The 16,239-nt window shown below is 47.2% G+C and overlaps 1 protein-coding gene across 1 annotated transcript in view; it reads right to left on the bottom strand.

Annotated features, from left to right (window-relative positions):
* TBX5 (T-box transcription factor 5) overlaps window positions 1-16,239 on the bottom strand; it is an 89,069-nt gene that overhangs the window by 26,377 nt on the left and 46,453 nt on the right. Inside the window, exons 5-7 of the mRNA XM_052654918.1 lie at window positions 15,892-16,039; window positions 11,887-12,039; window positions 3,451-3,542 (exon numbers count right to left, since the gene is read on the bottom strand). Coding sequence (XP_052510878.1) covers window positions 3,451-3,542; window positions 11,887-12,039; window positions 15,892-16,039 — 393 coding nt within the window. The remainder of the gene's footprint in view (window positions 1-3,450; window positions 3,543-11,886; window positions 12,040-15,891; window positions 16,040-16,239) is intronic.

Raw genomic sequence — 16,239 nt, 5'->3', positions numbered from 1 at the left:
TTGGAATTAGAGGAAATTTCATTCCTCCCGCTTTGCTGCCTGAGCCAGCTGTCACCGGGTGTGTGGGGGACAGGAAACAGGATTACAAGATCAACAGTGAGCCCGCCGTTCCAGCCAGGCTGTTATCAGAGCCGTCTCCGGAGAGCCATCTTCCCCACTTGTCACTACCAACTGTGACCTGGGAGTTGGGACCACAGCCCAGACTCAATTCTGAACAAGGGCAAAACTAGGAGTAATGAGTTCTCCCCGACTCGGATCATATTTTGGAGCGTGGACTAGGAACCAAGCACCCTTCAGGCATTCTCTCATATTGTTCTTACAAGAACCCCTGAAAGGGGAAGCTATCTTTATTTATGCCCATTTTACTGATGAGGATACTGAGGCTCCCTGCAGTAACATCACTTGCCCGAGGTCACCTGCTGATACACGCTGATACACTGAACCCAGGTTTGTCTGACGCCAAAGCCTACTGGAGCCTCTCTGCTTTGCTCCTTCTGCCCACCAGGGGACAGCTCCGGAGAACTGGATGGATGACCCTGTCCACTCTCCCAGCCTGGAGAGTGGTCAGTCCAACCCTCTTTATTTCCCGATGGAACTCCTCATGCGGCCACAAAGACACACATGTCTGCGAGGCTGAGAGTTTCAATCCAACGTGTCAATCCCTGACCCCTTACTGAGGACCAATTACCTTTCCTTTCTTTCAACTCCAGGTGCCGAGGTGGGAAGAAGCACACAGCCAATGTGCAATAACCCTAGAGAGGAGTTAGGGTAGACAGTTCAGACCTGAGCAGAGTCCTCGGCCTAAATAGCTCACCAGGCACGTGGTTCAGAGCTGTAGGAAGAGACGCCAGGATTGCTGACATGAGAGCTCTCAAACACCTGTCCGTCCCCCACTGTCTCTGCTTCCATGCCCATCATCTGTCCAACGAGCCTCCAAAGTGTGGGGCCCCGGCCTTACACAGAAAAGCAGTGAGGGCCCCTAGGAATAGACACATCCGACCAGGCAGTCTGTGGCCAGAAGCAGCTCCCTGGAGGAACGAACAGCTACAAGGAGAAATACTTACAAGGAGGCTTTAGTGATGGGCAGGAGATGGAAGGGGAGAGGGGAAAGATGGAGCTTAGTTAGACCAACTGTGGTGTTACGGGGCCAATAACAATGTATAGAAGACAGATTTGGAGCCGCTCCTTCAGCCTGATTGAAAGGGAGAGGGGACATCGGTGAGGACCAAAGCTAGGGGGCGTGGCCAGGCTGGGGAAGGGCGTGGTCAAACACACCAAGGTGTCTGGACCTGACACAGAGGGCAATAGGAGTGTTTGAGGCTGTGAAGAAAAATGTCTTATTTGTGCTGTACAAAGATGTCTTTGGGCTTCCCTGGGTAGCTCGGCTGGTAAAGAATCCGCCTGCAATGCAGGAGACCCCGGTTCCATTCCTAGGTCGGGAGGATCCCTTGGAGAAGGAAATGGCAACCCACTTCAGTGTTCTTGCCTGGAAAATTCCATGGACAGAGGAGACTATCAGGCTAGAGTCCATGGGGTCACAAAGAGTTGGACACGACTGAGCGACTAAGCACAGGGACAAGATGTCTTTGGCAGCTGCCTGGAACATGTCTGGGAGGGGAACAGAGCTGATGTCAGGCCTAAAGAGGTTAGGAGGCTGTGGCAGGTGAGGCTGCTGGTGGAAAGGCAGCCTAGATGGAGAAAGGAGGTGAATTGTGAGACATGATAAGAAGGTAGCGTCTCCGAGACCAGGTGACTGGGTAAAATTGAGGGGGCTACTTGCAATACCTTAAACCCATAATCCCACCTGCCCTGGACCTGGTGGAAAGGAGGAAAGAAGTAAGGGATGGAAAAAGCCCTTCAGTCCCCAGCTGCACAGCCTGGACCCCTACCTGCAGGATGACCAAGATGAGACTGCCCATCAGTGGCTAAGCTGCCATGACGACAAGATGACCATCGGGACAGGATGGGGTTTAGACACCATATAAACAAACACACGGCTCCCTGAGCCTACAGCTGAAAATAGTTTGGCCTCTTTCACCTTCAAGTGATGTTTGTTATCAACTTTTCCACCGACCACAGGCTAAATTCAACTCCAACTTCCAAGTGAAGACACATAAAGCCAAAAATGTTTCTAAATAATAATTTAAGGACTTCATTATTTTCACCACATAAAGCATCTTACAAGTCCACCATCACGAAGGAAACCAGTTATGAATGCAGGAATCCATATGAGTCTGGTGTACCTGTTCCACCGGAAGATAATGACATATTTATTTTTTAAAAGCACGCAAAATTAGATCTGCTAAGCCCGCTATCTGAAAAAGATTTCTACAGCATGTTATTTCCAAACCCAATGTTTAAACCACAAAGCTGTGGGACCTTTCTCTCCCTCTTCTTCTTGGGTCTCTTGTCCTCCTTTGAGTAAGTACATGTGTCCATCTGCCCAACTCTCCCTTTTTGGGTTTTCCAGAAAGGAAAAGGATAAGCTTTCTAAATGACCTCATTTTATTTTGAAATGCTAAACTCACCAAAATGGGAAGAAAAAAAAACAACATTTCTTGGTCAAAAGGAATCAAGATGTATTTCGAATTCTCTTGCCATATGGTAAGTTATTTTGGAACTCTACCAAGAGAATATTTGACAAAATTGGCAATGCTTGTACAATCCTTTCAAATCAGACCAAATTCCCACTATGTCCATTTGCCACAGCCCCCTTCTATTCATCATATCAGCGACCAAGACCACAGGATATGTAAAAAGACCGAACAATTTTTATCACCAGCTTCTAATCCACCACCCTTGCCCCATGCCTGGGAGGCCACGTGGTGTCAAGTTTGTATATCACCCCACGGAAATCAAGCCATTAACTCCCCTTTCATTTACCAAGAGCTGTTGCCAAAAGAAAATCATTCATCGGCAGTGACTTATGGGAAGAAAGAGAGAGAGGACCTTACTGGAGAGGAAGACAGCAGAGAAAGAGGAGAAAATTGTAGCTTTTGCTCCCTGGGCAGATGGAGACGGTCAAGTTCCCTCATACACAGTCTTCCCCAAATCTACACGCTCCGCAGCGTCTGATAGAGGAGACCACACAGAGGGTTTGGTTTACGCTGTAAAAATCCCGCCTGCAACACAGAAGCTGCAGGAGACACAGGTTCAACCCCTGGGTCAGGAAGATCCCTTGGAGGTGGGCAACGGCAACCCACGCCAGCATTCTTGCCTGGAGAATCCCATAGACAGAGAAGCCCGGTGGGCAACAGTGAAGTGACTTAGCAAGCACTTGTGCATATAAAGGGTATTAGAAAATGTCCAGTGTGCCAGAGGCTCTTTCTCGTTTCTCTCGATGGCAACAGGGCCCCATTTCTCTGTGCCTGGTCTTCCGGGGCCGCTGGCTCACCTGGGCTATTGAAGGGCAAGGGATGAAGAGAGCGGGGAGCCGAGGATCCCACTTACCTTTGCATTCTCGACATCCTGTGTAGCTCCATGTCATCGCTGCCCCGGAATCCTTTGGCGAAGGGATTATTCTCAATCTTTAATTGGGTGATCTGTAGGAAGCAGAGAGAGAGACTTCGGTGTTCACTTGGTTGCTCTGAAACCACCTGGGGACCCGGCTAATGATAAGTGTCATGGAAACACAGTCTCTGGCAACCCAAAGAAGCAAATTAAGCCCGTCACATCAACGAGACCCACCACTGCACTCAAAAGGAGGCTCTGAAAAATGTCCTAGATCAGATTGTCTTTAAAAGCGGGGGGTGGGAAAAAACCTGGTTTCAGTTTGCCCATTAACTGGAGTCATACGCTGCATCATTCCAGCCGGATTGGCATTTTTGTCTCAATCATAGCATTCTGTGTTTCAAACACAATGCAGGCCTCAACACTTGGTCCACCCCCTTGGAAAATTGTACCATGTTGACACGATGTCAATTTCCTGTAACGTGGCAGTCTCCATTGGGAAGGACTTGATTATTGCTCTCGAAAGCCTGCTATGCCTCATTTCACATTCATTTCATAGTTTTCACAGAGTTTGCTAGTTCCAGTGAAAAGGAGGGTGTCTAATTAAATAAAGACCAACATGTAGAATTATAATATATACAAGAGCTACCTAACAGCTCCAAACCTCTTTAATTATATAAGGAAGAACGAATCCTCTTCTGGGAAATTCTTGTTGCAATGTATAAAACTCAGTGATAGAATGGGATCTTTTGGTTCAAGGTCCATCAACACACATTCTTGAAATCATCAACATATTCTGTTAGTGTGAATGTGCAGTAGCAGAGCTAGGTAAAAGAGTACATCCCCATGAAATTTGCCAGAAGTATGTCCCAAAAACTGTGTGTGAATTGAATTTTTATATATCAGATCACTTTACAGACACCAAGGCAGTGTTCATCAGAGGTCATTCAAAAAGCACTTCATCATCATTATCGTACCTATATAGCCTTGGTCTACTAATCTGCTTGATATTTTTATTGAATCAAACCACTTTTTTTACTTCTGAGTATTTTGTTTGTTGTTGTTTAGTCACTAAGTCGTGCCCGACTCTTTTGCAACCCCAAGGACTGAAGCCCACCAGGCTCCTCTGTCCATGGGATTTTCCCAGGCAAGAATACTGGGGGTCGTCATTTCCTTCTCCAGGGATCAAACCCACGTCTCTTGCATTGACAAGCGGACAATTCTTTACCACTGAGCCACCAGAGAAGCCCAGTATTTTATTTTCAATTTAACTACTGAATCATAATTACTGATTAAAATTTAAGGTAGTCATAATTATGTTCTGTTTTTACTGTTTTTTTATTTATTCTTTCCTATTTTTGGTCTTACTTGGATTGATTGTATGTACTTGTATTATTTCATTCTTTTTCCTCTACTGGCTTCTTAATGATTCTCTTCTTTTAAAACTTTATCTTGTGCTGAGTATCGCCAATTAACAGTGTTGTGATAGTTTCAGGTGACCAGAGAAGGCACTCAGCCATACAACACACATGTATCCGTTCTCCCCCAAGCTCCCCTTCCATCCAGGCTGCCATGTAACATTGAGCAGAGTTCCCCGTGCTATACAGTAGGTCCCTGTTGGTTATCCATTTTAAATAGACCACAGTGTACATGCCCCAAATCAAACCACTTTTTACTTAAATCTATTTTATAAATATACTATATCACTTTTCTACATGTCAAAGTGGAAACATTTGCAAGTCAATAAAAAGACAGCAAGTGTGTCAAATTTTCTCTACTGGTACCCTTGCTGCTGCTGCTGCTAAGTCACTTCAGTCGTGTCCGACTCTGTGCAACCCCATAGACGGCAGCCCACCAGGCTCCCCCGTCCCTGGGATTCTCCAGGCAAGAGTACTGGAATGGGCTGCCCCTACAAAGTTCCAAACGGAAGGCCAGCATGCCCTTTGTTGCAAGGGAAAATCCGACACTTTTACAGAAGTATTTAACATAAACCGGTACTGAAGTAAGTCTCCCTTTCTCTAGTAGATGAATAGAAAGATAGAACAAGAACAGATTTCTTTCCTATGGTTCCATCATCTTCAGATCCGCACAGAGCCATCTTTTCTACCCCCCAGTAGCATCTTTACAGACTTCGAGAAACCAAGGAGTTGCTTTGAGAAACTAGGCATAATCAATGAATGAACAGATTTGTCCATTTGGGGGCAAGAACGTTCCACTTTCTGCTAGACATGGTCTTATGGCATTTCCTTCTGTGAGTCCGTGTGCTCACAATAAAAATATATATAAGCTTAACATTTGTTAAATGTTATGTGATTCCAACCGTATGACATTTTGGAAAAGGCAAAACTAGGGAAACAGCAAAAAGAGTAGCAGTTGCCAGGGGTTAGGAGGAAGGGGAAAATGAACAAGAGAAGCATAGAGGATTTTCAGGGCAATGAAATGATTTCTGTGGGATACATCACGGTGAAGATGTGTCATTACACATTTGTCTAAACCCACAGAATCTAGAGAATTCCCTGGTGGTCCAGTGGTTAGGACTTGGAGCTTCCACTGCAGGGGACACAGGTGTGATCCCTGGTCAGGGAAGAAAGATCCCATGAGTTGCATGGCACAACCGAAAAAAAACAGACAAACAAAAAAACCCCAATCTACAACACCAAGAGTGAACTCTAAGGCAAACTACAGACTCTGGGTGATGATGCGTCGATGCAGGTTCATCAGTGGCATCACATGTCCCACTCTGAGGGTGGGGGTGGTTGTACATGGTGGGGGGAAGCGGACAGAGGTTATACAAGGCTCTGCTTCCCACTCAACTTTACTATGAACCTGAAACTGTTTCAAAAAATTTAAATCAACTTTAAAACTCTTAAACTACGAGTGGGCATGTCTACATATACGAATTCCCTTCTCCTTCCTTTTTTTTTTTAACATGGTGAGCCATTCCTGTAACTTTCTGACTTCGAATCAACTCTTCAGAGTATATAGAAACATCTGTAAAACCTCTCTGGAAAACAGAAGAGACTGGCACACCACTATAAATCAACTTTACCCCAATTAAATAAATTTTTTTTTAAATACAAAATCTCTTTGGATAACAATTTTGAACATGTGCACTCCTTAACTCAGCCCCATCACCTAGCAGGGCTTTCTTTCTCACACCAGTTTTATGGCAGCAAAATGCAAGCATAAAACCATAAAGCACTTTTAATGGTGAGGGGTGGGAGGGAGAGATTCTCAAAATGTTGAGCAAAAATTAGATCATTTTTAAAAAGGGTGAAGGGAATCCTTATCCCGATTTCTATGCCCTTCACCCACACATCAAGAGACAGAAGCCAGCCCCTGAAAATACTGAGACAATGAGACAATAGGGGTGGGGCACCTGGGCTGAATTAATGCCTATTCCATGACATCGCTCTTCCACCAAGAGCTCAGAAACACACAAAAAATTACCCAGAGCAAAAAAAGAAAAGGGTGGGTTTTGGTATCTTATCAGCAAAAATCTTTTGCTCAAAAAAACTGCTCGAAGGAAGCTTAGGTGCAGGTGAAAATGCCTATCTTATTTCATACTAGTCCTCTCATTTACCATAACCCTGTCTATGAAATCCCTTGCACCTCAAACAGAATAACTACTGCCTAATTCTTGTTCTTATACCATACCTCCCAAATATATGCTGTCAGAGGATGCACACAACTGGTGAGACATACACTGAGATGTGCGGATCTTACCTATCTACGCTGCTCTGTAGATTTGAGGATAGATGGCTATGGTTGTAAGAATTACCCCTGAGAAATCTTAACATGTAAGCTTAGGGGCCAGTGAAAATGTCTATCTTATTTCCTACTAGTCCCCTCATTTACCATAACCCTGTCTATGAAATTCCCTTCCTAACATGGAGCCAGTCACTCACGGGCACACAAACCCATACACCTGGATGTCTGAGTTCTACCCAAAGGCTCCACTGAAATTGACTTCCATGCGTCATACAAATGTACTCCCTCCAAAATCAGCATAAAACCGGATATCCGGAGAGGGGCCCGATCGGGAGAAAAACAAATATAAACGCCAGGTCCAACCACTGAGACAGAGGTTGTAAAAATTAATGAGAATAATTGTTGTGAATTCTCGCTTTTGGGGAAAAAAAAATAAAAAAAAAAACCCTCGAGAGGGCCAAAAATCTTAATTATGTCTCTCTATTAGGGGTTCATTTCCTGGTCCCGACCAGAAAGCTCATACCTCATAAATACAGGCTCCATACACAATGATTTAAACAGGAGGAACATGCCTTTTAATGGCAAAGTAAGTTAATATTGAAGGGAGAGACACACTTGCATACAAAGCCATTGTTGCCTAAGCAGGGAAATGAAATGCCCATGTGACCTTTTTTTTAACACCTAAATATTTCTAGGGATTGCCCTGGGAGCTGCTGACAACTGCGGCACAAACCTTACAAAAACCTGTTTCACAGAGTGAGCGTCGCTGGGGAAGATTCGAGTGTTTAAATATCTTTTTCAAGCTGTCAACCATCTGGGGAAATAACCCCCAAATCCAGCTTGGGATCACAGCTGGGCTCAGGAAATATGTCGTGTCATTAGGAACCCCATGGTATACAGGTGTGTGATGGCAGTGTAAGAAATGAAGCCTGCCACATACCTGCCTCCACCTGGTACCTGCATGCAAAGATCAGTCTGGAGGCACTAAGCCCTTTGGGCCAAAACTTGGTGGCTCGCATTTTTCCAACCAACTCGATGGACATGAATTTGAGTAAACTCCAGGGGCTAGTGAAGGACAGAGGAGCCTGGAGTACTGCGGTCCATGGGGTAGCAAAGAGTCGGACAGAACTTCGCCATTGAACAACCAAATTTTTCCAAATTGTCCTGGCAATTCAATCAGATAGACTGCTTTTCTTTCCAAAGCCTAATGCCAGGCAAACTGTCCTTGGACTGACAGAACAATCAGGGAATGAACCAATTAGACCACAAAGTAGTTGTAGTTGTGGTTCAACCACAGTAATAAGAGCTTATTTAAAAATCTCAGCTTTTCAGATTCTAAAATAGGACAGGCAAAGAGTTTTCCAGAACCTGCGTTTTGGATGGAGTTGCCCTGTTACTGTTAACTGATCAGTTATGAAGTCGATCATGACTCATTATTAACAACCTGTGCTGACTCTGTACCCAGGCTCTGCATGATTACATGTTCCATGGATTAGCTTATTTTAATCCCCACCACAATAATAACCAAATATATATATATATATATATATATGTATATATATATATTTTCTCTTCTTAGTCCCATTTTACAGATGGGGACAACTGAGTTAAATAATTTGCCCAAGTCAGATAGATTTGAACCCAGGCATCTACCGCCAGATTGTGACACTAACACTTACACAAGGATGAGGAACAGCCCAGGTGGCTTTTACCCACAAAGCCAAGAGTCTCAACATCCTATCCAGGTGGGACAATAAAGTAACAAAACAGAGCCCACAAATCACAGTCAACCCAACTGCCCCGCTTATTTAAGTCACACATCATATATCCACGTGGGGAATGTCTGCAGGGGCCTGAATGCAACTGGAAAAATACACTGCTTTAGACTTCCTCCTGACAAAGAAAATAGGTGTTTTTGGTACTTGATAACTAAAAAGTGGGGAAAACCTCATGCAGGAGAAAGTGTTTTGAAAGTCATCTCCTTGAGTGCTTGAAATCCTTCTTATGGATGCCAGGCTGGTTTAAAAACAAAACAAAACAAAACCCTGTATGTACAGCTCAGCCTGGCTTCTTGGCTCAACCAATGAAGAAAATCAGTAATTCCTGTGTGATCCTCAAATACACCTATATTCATCACTCAGCTGATCACGGTCCTTATTTCATGACATTAGTCAAAGTGTGATGCTGTATACCTGAAACTCATACAGTACGTTGTGTCAATTATATCCCAATAAAACTGGAAGGAAAAAACAAGCAAAAAAAAAAAAAACACAACATATATATTCAAATGCATCTACGGGAACTCATGTTTTGGGACCCATGAGCATTTAGATACACAATCTCCTAGACTGTGTTCAAAACTTACACATACACACCCCATTGGACAGGCACTCCACACACATAGATGAGCAAATATATGCATTGAAGAAGACCTTTAAAAAAAATAAAATCTAAGGGGTGTTGAGTGTGTTCACAAGTAACTACAGTGATAGTTTCATGGACATACACATATGTCAAACAGCTAACTGAATACTTCAAATAGTGTGGTTTACCATATGACAGTTATGCCTCAACAAAGCTATAAACAGAAAGACTGTGTGGTCCCCCAAATCTACCCACTCCTGAGGAACCCCTTAGATCTTTACTATTAATATATAAAGCTTGGGAATTTCCCCCAAAGGATCTGAACACTCATGTGTTTCTTTCATATGCCTATCACTTCCTGTCCCCTCTCTCTGGATGAGCTTGGGTTTTCCTGGCAGGAAAAAAAAAAGATTCTACATATTTTTGGACCCTGTGTCAAGACTAGGAAGCTCTAAGCACACACACATACACACACACACACGCACACACACACACACACACACACACACACATATGGGGAACTGAGCGTTCTGGTTGCTATTTTTTCCATTTCTTCCCCCTGTAGCCGTCACCACAAAGTTAAACATAGGTTTACAGCAGCCATAGAGGAAACAGGTTTCCAGCAGCCAGACTCAAATTAGCCTGAAACAGCATAGCACCTTTCAGGGCACTTGACCCTACCATTTTTTTTTCTGTTATTGGTTAAAGTGGGTAGAAATTTTTAAAAAATAATAACATAAAAAGTCCTTCTTTTCCTTTAAAAAGTAATCACATTTAGGGGGTAAGAGGGAGTGTGTTTTCTGCTGAAAGGAAGCTTGCCCAAGGCTTGGGATCCCAAACAGGCCATGTGGCCTGCAAGGGACCATCCATCACAGCTTGGCTTGGTCACTGACAATCTGAATTTGGAGATTACCCACAGCATTTCGTAACTGCCCTGGCTTCGTTGGGGGTGGGGATTAGCCGACACACAGCCTGCATGAAATGACCTTCAAGGGGTGACTGGAGGCTTTAGGGTGCTAAGCCCATCTCTCACTCTAACCTGGCCTCTCCAGCCTGGCCCCACAGACTCTGCAGCCTCCCCCAACCCCACTTTTCTCTTGCAGACAGAGGAGGGATGGGAGCTGTAGAGGGGGAGGGCACCCTAGCTCCCTGTCCACCTCCGTAAGTCATCCACAGGACCCGCCCTCACTGATCTCATGTGGACCCCACCACCACTTTCCCCTCCCACAACCCCTAACCCCAAATCACTTCACAATATTCCTAAGAGTCTACCACCCCGGAGGGGAGCAGCGATGCCTCCCCAGCCCCTATATCTTGCCTTTCCCGCTTCCAGATCTTTCCATATCGAGGTTTAGGAATCATTCAGTCCTGCCCTCCCCACGCCAGTAATATCCACGCCAATAAAATGAATCCATGGGCACTTGGGTTTCTAAAGAACAGACATGAACAAGTCAAGATGAGCCCTTTCTCCCGAGCAAGAAAATATCTACCCCCTGACCTGCAGTTAGGGAGGCATCTTATTCTAGTATCACTGTCAAGCTTTGAAGGACGAAACTGGGGCCTGAATTTCAAACAGCGTTGGGGTCTGACGGTGACACAACCCATCTGCGACATCCCACCCCTACACAACACTGCAGCCACCAAAAACAATGAGCTGGCCTTGTGCGCGTCTCCCCTCACCAGGCTGTGTCTTGGCAGGATCTTATTTAAGTCCCCAGAGCTTCGATTCAGGCAGCTAGTCACACAAGTTGATCAGTTTTTGCTTTTGTTTTAGCAATGCCAGTCTTGCTTGAGTATGTACTTTGGGGTCAGTCATTAACGAAACAAGTAAGAAAGCATCTGGGAAGGTCCAAGCTCAAGGTTTCCAGCAACTCAGCCACCTCCCCTGATGGGAGCTGAAATGCATCCAAAAGGCAAGAGTAGAGGAGGAAAGGACACCGACCCCCCCCAACAGAAAAGATGGCCCCAGGCAGGGTGGCACCAGGTTCCCCACCCAAGGGCACCGAGCCTGTCAATGAGGGGACCTTTCTTTTCACTGATCTTTCCACCACTGCAGGCGGATGACTTCTTGTTGCATTTGAGGATAAGTATTGAAACCAGGTGGTCAGCTATGGTTTGACAATTTCCATCTAGTGTGTGGGAGTATGGCTTTCATGCCAAGCCTGTGAATACGGTACAAACAGCTGCAATCCTTAGGCTGCAGCTCTGTTCCTGCCTCAGCCCCCTGGACAGAAGTTGGTGCCCACTGTAGGGTGGAATAAAGGTGCCCAGAAGGCTTAAGGTTTTAGCAGAAGCCCCCTGCAGATTCATGCAAACAAGCAGGTGAGCCCAGGCCTGCTGGTTCCTGGGTCCTGGGCTTACCTTGTGATTCTGGTAGGAAGTCACCGCAATAAACGCTGTCTCAGGAAAGACGTGGGTACAGAACGCGGTGTTTTTTGAGCCAAATCCATTATTTTCGTCCGCTTTCACGATGTGTAATCTTGGCTGGTATTTGTGCATGGAATTTAGAATAATCTAAAAATAATAAAGAAAATGAGATGGTAAGAAAAATCAAACCCCCTTTGTTTCCATAAAACCCCAATCTCCACTCCAAAGTTACGTTCCTTATATAGACTCTCAAAAAAAGTTCTGATTTTTTTCACTCCTGTTTTTGAAAAGAAGCCAGTGATTTCATTAAAAAGAAACATTTCAAAAAATGACAATTTCCATCTGAAAAAGCCACAGTAATATTCCAGGAATCTACCGAAAGCACACGGGGTAGTAAATCAGAATTCTTAATAAAGTTTGCTTAATAAATTAACTCTCTGCATAGGGCACTTCCCGCCCCCTCCATGCGAGTGAAGCAAGTTTGGGGAATTAGTGCCCCCAAGGAAGTCTGGGCAGTAATTTTGGAATGAAAGGAGAGCAGAAACAAACAAATAAACATACATACAAATAACAACCCCTTCTCCACCCCACCCCACCCCCAAAAAAAGTTCAAAGAGTTGCAGGAGAAGAGAGCAAGCATTTCCAGAACTGGAGGAAAAATCACAGGCTTGGTCCTTTGTTTGGATAATGTGCAAAGGGGAGTCAATGAAGGAGAGAGGAAAGTGGTGGGGGAGGGTGTGAGATGGGGGGAGAAAGAGCCCTGCCTAACACCGAACAGGGGCCTGGGTTTCTCCAGTTTTACAACATTTCAGGATCCGCCACTGGAATTATCTCCAGACTTGGCCCCAAACAGAACCGGGGCATCCTACTTCGTGGGCAATATTTTTCTCCTTCGTTTCCACCTTTTCCATGTTTGGGGAGGGGGTCTCAGGGACCAGTGGGGTCTCCCTGTTGTCGCTGTACTACGATTACAACCACCACAGTAAAGACCAAGAGGGGTCTGCAGGCACCACACTCTCTCTGTGGAGCAGGACCAACCAGAGAAGACGAGCATCCTCACTAATAAAACGGAATGTGTTGTCTGGTTGACGCCTTGCAGTTTGCAGCTGCCGGGAGGCTGGTAATGCTAATGGTTGTCAAAACGTTCTAGAGCTATACCCACCGAATGTGCTAACCGCCGCGCTTCCTGAGCTGAAAAATCTGGCCTGTTTTTTCCCCAGGATCGCGACACTGAGCGGCAGAGGGAGTCTCAGTGTCTTTGATTATTTGCATGGATGACCCTGGGGCAGGGGGCTTGGGCCAACCCTTGAGACCGGCCTAGAGGAGGGGGAGGGGAGCGCGGCCCGACCCGGTCGGGGGAGGGGCGCAAAAAGCTCGGGACCCCGCGGCTCCCCGACCCCCGGGCCGCGCGGCTCTAATCTCCGGCCGCCGCGGCCCGGCCGCCTCCCCGGCCGATAGCGACGCCGGCCCGGGCGGCGTGGCGACAGAGAGACGCAGCGGGGCCCCGCGGGCCGCCGCAGCCCCCGGCCGGCGCGGCCATCGTCCCGGCTTAGCCAAATTGCTTTGACGGCCGGGGACAGTGTGGAGACATCAGCGCGAGGGCGATCTAATGGCCCTTAATTTCATTAGGGTGGCTTTGGATTCCGAGTCCGGAGTTTAGGATGGGAATGCGTGACAGCTGGGGAGTCCCGAGCCGCTCCTCCGCGGGCTCGGAAAGCCCTGCAACTCGCACGGGCGCCCCGGGCTCGGGCGCGGGGCTGTGCGCGCGCCTTCCCTAGGGGTCTACCCCAGCGCGACCCCAAAGGCACACCCAGGTCCGCAGAGGGAAAGCTAAGGAGATCAAGGATTCACGGAGACTCCCACCAAGGGCTCCTAGCCTCCAGAAGGATGCGGTCCCGGGAAGATGCAGGCAGGTCCTTCACAAAATGGTCCCCTCTCTCTCTGTCGCTTAACCTAAAGCTTCGCTTCAGCATACGTTCCTAAACCTAACAGCCCAGGCGCCAACACCCACGCAAGCTGGAGAGTACACCTGGCTTGGATGCACAAGTAGCTGGACCCTGCCGGCAAAATACCCGGTTTAAACGCAAAGGAAGCCCCAGTATTTTGCCCAGAAAATACCCGCTCTGCCCCTTTGCGATCCCTTCCTACAGCATAGAAAGGGAATGAACCTTCTTCCTTCTCTCTGTTCTGCCCTAGTGGCCAGTCCAGCCTCACACCAACCACGTGTAGAGCGGAACTGAAGGCATCAGTGAAGAACCTGTGGTCCCCTTCCACCACTGGACCCTGTGGGCTCAGGGCATCAGCCCTATGGCCTCAGGAGCCTGATTTTTCATTTGAACCATCACAAACCCTCCTCCCTCCTGACCAAATGCATCTGCACCTGGGCCCCTCATGTCCCCAAACTGGGGATCATGTGTTTGTTGATCTTCTCTTTAAACAGACAGAGTGGCAGGACCTGGATCGCTTCTGGAATTAGATAGACCTAGCCTCACATCCTCCTTCCCAAATACAAGGTGTGTGTCCTCAGGCAGGCCATCTCCCCTCCCATAAGGTCCCAGTTATAAATGCTGTATTTCCATCCTCCTCTCCAAGCTGCTCTGAGGGTCAAATGCCCTGAGATGGACTAGCCCACTTGTTTGGTGGAATCAGCAAACTAAAGTTTCTGAACTCTGAATTCAGAGACTGTGTTCTGTCCTGGTAATCATGTCCAACGAAGAGATTTAGGGACGTTTCCCCCCTAATCCATGTGCTGTTGGTTTTTCTTTGGGGGAAGAGAAAATGATATCCTATAGAGAATCTGCTAGGAGCTACATATTCTCTTGGAAGGCAGGAGACTATACCTGCAATATCTTGCAGTTTCAGAGGGTTCCCCTGGCCCCTGTCTCTTAGGGTCAATCCAGATTCCAGGTGTAAGAGCCTGATCTGGGCTTGCCCACTCTGGGCATGGTGGGAGGGGAAAGCTGGAAACTGGAACAAACAGATAAACCCGAGAGTGTCAAGCTCAAAGGGGCGTGGGTACCAGAGTTTGCCTCTGGGTGGGTGGGTGGGGGATGGTCTCCCAATCTGTAAAAGAGGAAGCAGAGAGCCTAGGGTCTCCCTTTCATCTAGAACATCCTGATGATAAGAGGATTTGGAAGGAGGTAGGTAAGGCATCTGCTTCCCTGGTGGCTCAGTGATAAAGAATCCACCAGCCAATTCAGGAGATGTTGGTTCCATCCCTGGGCTGGGAATATCTCCTGGAGAAGAAAATGGCAATCCACTCCAGTATTCTTGCCTGAGAAATCCCATAGATAGAGGAGCCTGGCAGGCTACAGTCTGTGGGCTCGCAAAGGGCTGAACACAACTTAGCATCTGAACAACAACAACAAAAGGTAAGGTATAAGGCTCCCACTATGGTCCAGCCTTTGTGAACTGTGCTGAGTACACACCGAGCTACAGGGCCCATGTTTTCTGTAGAAATGCAACCAGTCCCTAATCACAGATTGGGCTGAATGAACAGGAATTCCAGGCCCGGAATGAACAGCTTTAGTCACCCCGCAACCCCCGTCCCTCAGCAAAAGCAGGTGGGCTGGATGCTGGCATCAGAGATGCAGGGTGAGCCCCAGGCCAGGAGAACCGAGGGACTCAATCACCAGCCAGCCGGGAAAGACACACTCCAGAGTGTGGATAACAGAGTGTGGATAATGGATAACAGGAAGGACTGCCAGGGGCAGATGTCTGAGCAGGAGAGGAGTGGAGAAAGCCAGGAAGAATGCGAAGGTGTGAGAAGTAAGAGAAAAGGAAAGAGAGATGAAAAAGAGGCAAGGAAAGGGAAGAGAAAGAAGGCCAGGTCAAAAAGGTAGAGGGAGAAAGAGGCCAAGGAGCTTGAAATGGAGCAAAGAAAGAAGCATGGGTGGGCACAAGGAGCCAGGGAGAGACAGAAAGTTCTGGAAAAGAGGGAAGGTGAGAAAGAGAGGTGTGGACCTGCTGATACAAGAAAGGGCCGCGGGAGGTACTCACATGCCCAAATGGGTCCAAGTGGTTGTTGGTGAGCTTGAGTTTCTGGAAGGAGACGAGCTGCCGCATCCAATGCGCCCCAGTGGCCGGCGAGTCCGGGTGCACGTAGAGGCGGCCCGGCATGGCGGGTTCCGCTTTGCCCGTCACAGACCTAGACCAAGGAGAGGCGCCACCCGCCTAGACTTAGCGCACCGCGGTGCCGGCTGCTTCACGAGCCAGGCGACGGCTGCTGAATATGAGATAGATCTGGAAATGGCCTGACCCTCAGGTCTTGCTCGGGCACTTACAATGCCACATGCCCAGAAGGCCTAGAGCCGGTATCCAAGTGAGCGTCCCCCCCCCCAACCCCCC

The sequence above is a fragment of the Budorcas taxicolor genome, chromosome 17 (assembly GCF_023091745.1).
Source record: "Budorcas taxicolor isolate Tak-1 chromosome 17, Takin1.1, whole genome shotgun sequence".
Taxonomy (NCBI): domain Eukaryota; kingdom Metazoa; phylum Chordata; class Mammalia; order Artiodactyla; family Bovidae; genus Budorcas; species Budorcas taxicolor.
Note: the sequence above shows the minus strand (reverse complement) of the source record. Positions and strands in the feature narration are given on the sequence as shown.